Source organism: Nicotiana tabacum, chromosome 19 (assembly GCF_000715075.1).
Source record: "Nicotiana tabacum cultivar K326 chromosome 19, ASM71507v2, whole genome shotgun sequence".
In the NCBI taxonomy this organism is placed as follows: Eukaryota; Viridiplantae; Streptophyta; class Magnoliopsida; order Solanales; family Solanaceae; genus Nicotiana; species Nicotiana tabacum.
Window position 1 is genome coordinate 90263218 of NC_134098.1, and position 5224 is coordinate 90268441.

The 5224-nt window shown below is 35.6% G+C and overlaps 1 protein-coding gene across 1 annotated transcript; it reads right to left on the reverse strand.

Moving 5' to 3' along the window:
- Positions 1 to 872: 872 nt before the first annotated feature.
- LOC107803038 (uncharacterized) lies at positions 873 to 3874 on the reverse strand. The gene is made up of 2 exons (XM_016626635.2): positions 3112 to 3874; positions 873 to 1144 (listed from the first exon to the last, which is right to left on the reverse strand). Exons 1-2 carry the CDS (start codon positions 3682 to 3684, stop codon positions 1061 to 1063), a joined length of 657 nt encoding a protein of 218 aa, XP_016482121.1. The 5' UTR covers positions 3685 to 3874; the 3' UTR covers positions 873 to 1060.
- Between the last annotated feature and the right edge of the window lie 1350 nt (positions 3875 to 5224).

A 5224-nucleotide genomic window follows, 5' to 3' on the forward strand; every position in this document is an offset into this window, starting at 1 on the left:
CACTTTTCAGTAAAGAAAATTTACTCTTTGCAGAGCAGGGAATAACTAAGGTGAATATCACAAAGGCAGGCAGACAAACGATTTGTCAATGCCTTCATTTAAAGCATTTCGACGACTCAACCATTTTACTGCAAGCCACAATTGCATTGCATTTTTCAAAATTTTCCCTTAATTTCCCCAACTTTCTTGAACTTTATGCATAAATACAAATGACATAATTTAGAAACGGTGCCAAAGATCTGTGTTACCCAGTTCCATAAGATTTATCATAGGATTTATGTTAATGGATGGAGTAAATAAATTTTTACATTGACATGTTGCAGAAGGTCACTAATTGCCTTATTTCTTGGTTAAATCGGTGTAGGACGAGTAAACAAGAAAACAACCAGGAGAAAAGAATGTGAAATAGTTTATCAGAGAAAGTTTGCTCTCGGCTAAGCCTGAACAGAGAAGAAACAAGTGTTTACAGAGAAAATCTTAAGGAGAGAATTGTTTTTAACTTCTAGATTATTTACAATGGGGCTATTTATAGGCCACATCTAATACTAAAAATCTTCTCATTATTGAAATCAAATACAATTAAAGCTAAGATCCACAAATCCTTTAAATAAAGATTATTGCAATACCAATCAAGAAGGAGTCGATTTCTCCAAATCTCTATTGAAAATTCTCTAAATCATTGTATCTGATTCTCTAACTGATTTTTCTACATCACAATTTCCATTGATTATGGGCATTCACTTTTAAGTACTTTTAAAGCGATCTAATAGTCATGTGGAAAAAAAATTAACATCGACCTTGCATAGAACTTAAACAAGTTTATCCATTTTGTGATCTTAGGTTTGATATTTTCCGCAAGACATGAAGCTAATAGACATGAAAGTGAGAAATATATAAAGAATAAAAACACGAATGGATGAAGAGCTTTAAATTTAAAAACAACCGTCCCAAAATACAAAAAATCTCCAAAAGAATCCAAGTGAATGAGAAAAATAAGCCACCATCGTCCTCCTAAGCTAAAGAGATGGCAATTCATATATATATAGTGGCAAAAGTAGTTCTAAATCAGCAAGCAGAAGACACCCCATCCGAAGACCAAGCTTCCCATTATCATCTTTGAAAACCTCATGATCTCCACTCCACTCTGCAGATTATTAGAAAATGCATCAAATTATAAGATAACAAAATTAGCAACAATTTGCCAACGATTCTGAGTTTTGAGTTTTTTGGGGACATGAAAACTTGACACCAGTATTCTTTCTGTCTCTTCAATTATTTTTTGTTCTATAAATACGTACTACACTGTTATCATTTGTCGTTATGGCTACTTCCAAGTTTTATATCCAAATAAAAAGATGAACATGAACCTGAACAATATTCTGCTTCTAATTAAACAACTTCATGCTAAACACACATTATATGCTTTCAGTTAAATATCAGTAATTTTACAATCAATATTCACTAAATTGTGTAAATTATTTTTTAGTATATATTTGAGGATATAAATAAGAAATTTTTTAATAATTTTGATCGGACTGTTCGTTTCATTTCCTTTCTCAGGTACAGAGAAAAATGGATGTACTAGATACGGTAATGCACTGTTACAAGATTGTCATTTCTTTTACCAAAGATTACATATCACTTTGGAATATTATTCTTCTCCCGTTTGAATTTAACTTATATACACTAATAATGTAAAAATAATTTTAACCTATCAATATTAACATTTTTATAGCAGACAACCTATCTTATTTCATATACTATAAAACTTTATTCACTCCATTTTCACATACTATGTGGCCGTTTGGACATAAGAAAATTGTAAAATTCTGAAAAAAAGTAAATGTTTTTTACAAGCAAAAGGGAATTTGAAAATTAGAGTTGTGTTTGAACATGAATATAATTTTCGGTTATTTTTAAATTTTTGTGAGCGATGTAAGTAAAAAAATTTGAAAAACAATTTTTGGAGCTTTTCAAATTTTCAAAAAATTTCGACATTTATTTTCAAGTGAAAATTGAAAAATTATGGCCAAACACTGATTGAATTTTTTTTTTTTTATGGCCAAACGGGCTCATATATTTTCTTCCATATACAAGAGTGGGTTGCCCTAATGGTTAGTACCCTCCACTTCCAACTAAGAGGTTGTAAGTTCGAGTCACCCCTAAGAACAAGCTGGAGAGTTCTTGGAGGGAGGGAGCCGAGGGTCTATCGGAAACAGCATCTCTACCCCAAAGTAGGGGTAAGGTATGCGTACACACTATTCTCCCCAAACACTACTAGTAGGATTATACTAGGATTGTTGTTGTTGTATACTTGAGCATTGTTGTTGTTGTTGTTGTAGTATAGTTGAGCAGGTCTAGTATAGTGATATTCAGGGTTCTCATCATGGCCAAGCAGAAAAAGCACGTGACATGTCCCTAGTGAATAATCATTAAATTTGAGAAACTCTGATATGACCAATCATAGACTAAAGCGTCGACAAAGCTCACATGTTCCCGACCACACCTGATCCCATTAGGCCCAAATTCCCATATCGACAATATTGGGCTGGGCTTTCTCAGTCACACTTTCCGAGAACTAGTTCGTGTTAGAATACCTATACAAACTTTGACTATTATGCGCTCCATTTTAATTACACATTTAAGAATTATTTAGCTCCAAAACTCCTCATTTCTCTATGGTATGATCCATAATCTCCTAACAGATTTAAAATTAAAACATAAACTACTATTTCCTCCCCTTTCACTTATCACTCTAATCTTTTGCATACACCTTAAGATAATAACATTATATAAAAGGAGTAATCAGATTATTTATATTTATTTTCTGATTTCATGTTATTATTATTAGTATGGGAAGATATTAATCTCTACCCATACTTATTACAGGAATATTGCAAAAACAAATGAAAATGAAAACAGAAAGATTAAGACAACGTAAATAGTGGAGCATAATAATGTAGTCAAACTAGAAGTATGATCCAAGCTATAATGCTATGAAATCAGAAAATGAAAGGAAAAATGAAAAAAATCAAGAGCCTAATTATTAACAGGATATATATGACGCAAGAGTTTTAAATACTATAAACCGAGATTTGAGTGAAAAAATACCTGATCAGTGGCTACTGATGGACCAGGAGAAAAAGCTGGAGTACTCGGGGATGGAGCACCCATGGGAGGTGCTGGAGGACTCAATACTCCCAATGGAGATGGTGCCGGAGATGTGGGTACAGACGTAGGTGCAGCAGCCGGAGCTGAAGCTGGTGGAGTTGCAACTGGTGCAGGTGCTGCAGCTGGCGGAGGAGGGCTGGGAGGTGGCGTAGCAGGAGGTGGCGGGGTAGCCACAGGTGGAGGAGTAGCCGGTGGTGGAGCGCTAACTGGTGGTGGAGGACTCACTGGAGGAGTAGCTGCCGGTGGAGGTGTAGCTTGTGGCGGAGCTGATACAGCTGGAGGTGGTGAAGCTGATGTAGGTGGCGGAGATGAAACGGCCGGCGGTGGGGAAGATGCCGGAGGCGGTTGAGTTGGCGGAGGAGAACCAGTAGGTGCAGGGGTAGTAGGAGGAGATGGGGTAGTGGGTGTTGGTGGTGCTGGAGTGGCACTAGGCGACGTGGCCGGAGCTTGACCTCCAACGCCGGCGATTATAATGCAAATAAAACCGATCCAAATAGCATTTTTCCGATCCATTTTCTCAATATGTTTTGTTATGTGTGCACACAATAACACTACTTTGAAGAGAGAGAGGTGTAGTCTGCGGCTATTAAAGACAAGCAAGGGAAGGGTAATATATAGGGGTTGTTTGGGAGAAGAGTAAAAGGGAGGAAAAGGAAAGTAGAAAGGTAGAAGGTCTTTCTACATCTTAGTACAGAAGTAAGTTGTGACTACCAAACAGATCTGTAGTTGGCGTTAGTTTGTACGATCTGATGGAGTTGGGTGTGTGGGATGGGAGTTAGGGACCCACCTGGATAATCATGTGATCTCCATTACTGCTTTCATAAATATTAAAGTACTAATCAAATGATGTTCTATTGTTGTCTTAAAGGTAGCTATGGTTTTTACTGCTTTGTTGAAGTTTAACATCTAAATACATGTAGTGGCATTGTAAAATGATTCTATGAAATTACCCTGATACATGACTATATTGTTTATAATAAATAGAATTAGTAAATTAATGAATGAATGTTTCAACGGTAAGATCTAATGGTGGGAATTGTTATTTGATATAGTAGTTGTGTTGGTGTAAGGTAACAAAACCTAGTATAATATTTGAGGATATAATCTAATAAAATTACTTTCCTTTTTACGGTCATTGGACGTTGTACAACGCTAATCGATTTAATCAGGCCAATGAACGTCTGATGTCACCGCGGTTGGTTGCACAAATTCGGTGAGGTCGCATTGCAGTGGTTGAATGTGGTAAATTGGGAATTGCAGTGGTTGAATGTGGTAAATTGGGAATGCACATGATATGTTGTGTTATATATTCCATATCATTTGTAGATTTGATCCCAAAAATAGAGGTTTGGTTATTACAAAATTAGTAAAGTCCAAACTAGTAATCAACTTGATCCTTTCAAACTCAGATTAGTAACAATTTCTCCACATGCACTAGACCGGAAATTGTAGTAATGTCTCACACGTGGCAATGAAAAATAGTTAATGAGGAAAACCTGTACCATGAACTGTGGCAGATCTATATATAACTTTGTACAAGCAAGTTGTATTAATTAAGAAAGGGTAACTTACCGCGAGATAAAATCCAGATGGGTCATTAATAAGATACTAGTTATATTCTGGGTGTTTTTCTTGGTTTAAAGCACGACCTCAAAACGATGTGCTGGTATTCTTTATTCTTAAGTTTTTGCAAAATGACATAAAGGTACTAAGACATGGAGTTTTAATTTGTCATTTAGCTATTACTCCGTTAGTGTGCTTTGTGCTTTGTTAGGTTCAATCCTAGCATGTGACCATTAATTACGGAGAATTACGAGTTAATTTTTAACATCTAGTAACATTTGTAAACATTTAATCACAATTGTTGTTGGTTTAATCAAAACCATTTAACATGAAATCACTTTTACCTCAAAAGTAATTACGAGATTACTTTTCTTTAGAGGGGAAAGAAAAACAACAAAATATGAACTGATTATGAGTCCCCAGCCCCCTTTATTATTATTCTTTTGGGAGAAGAAAATTGCATGCTGGGCCACTATGCTGCAGGAGAGAT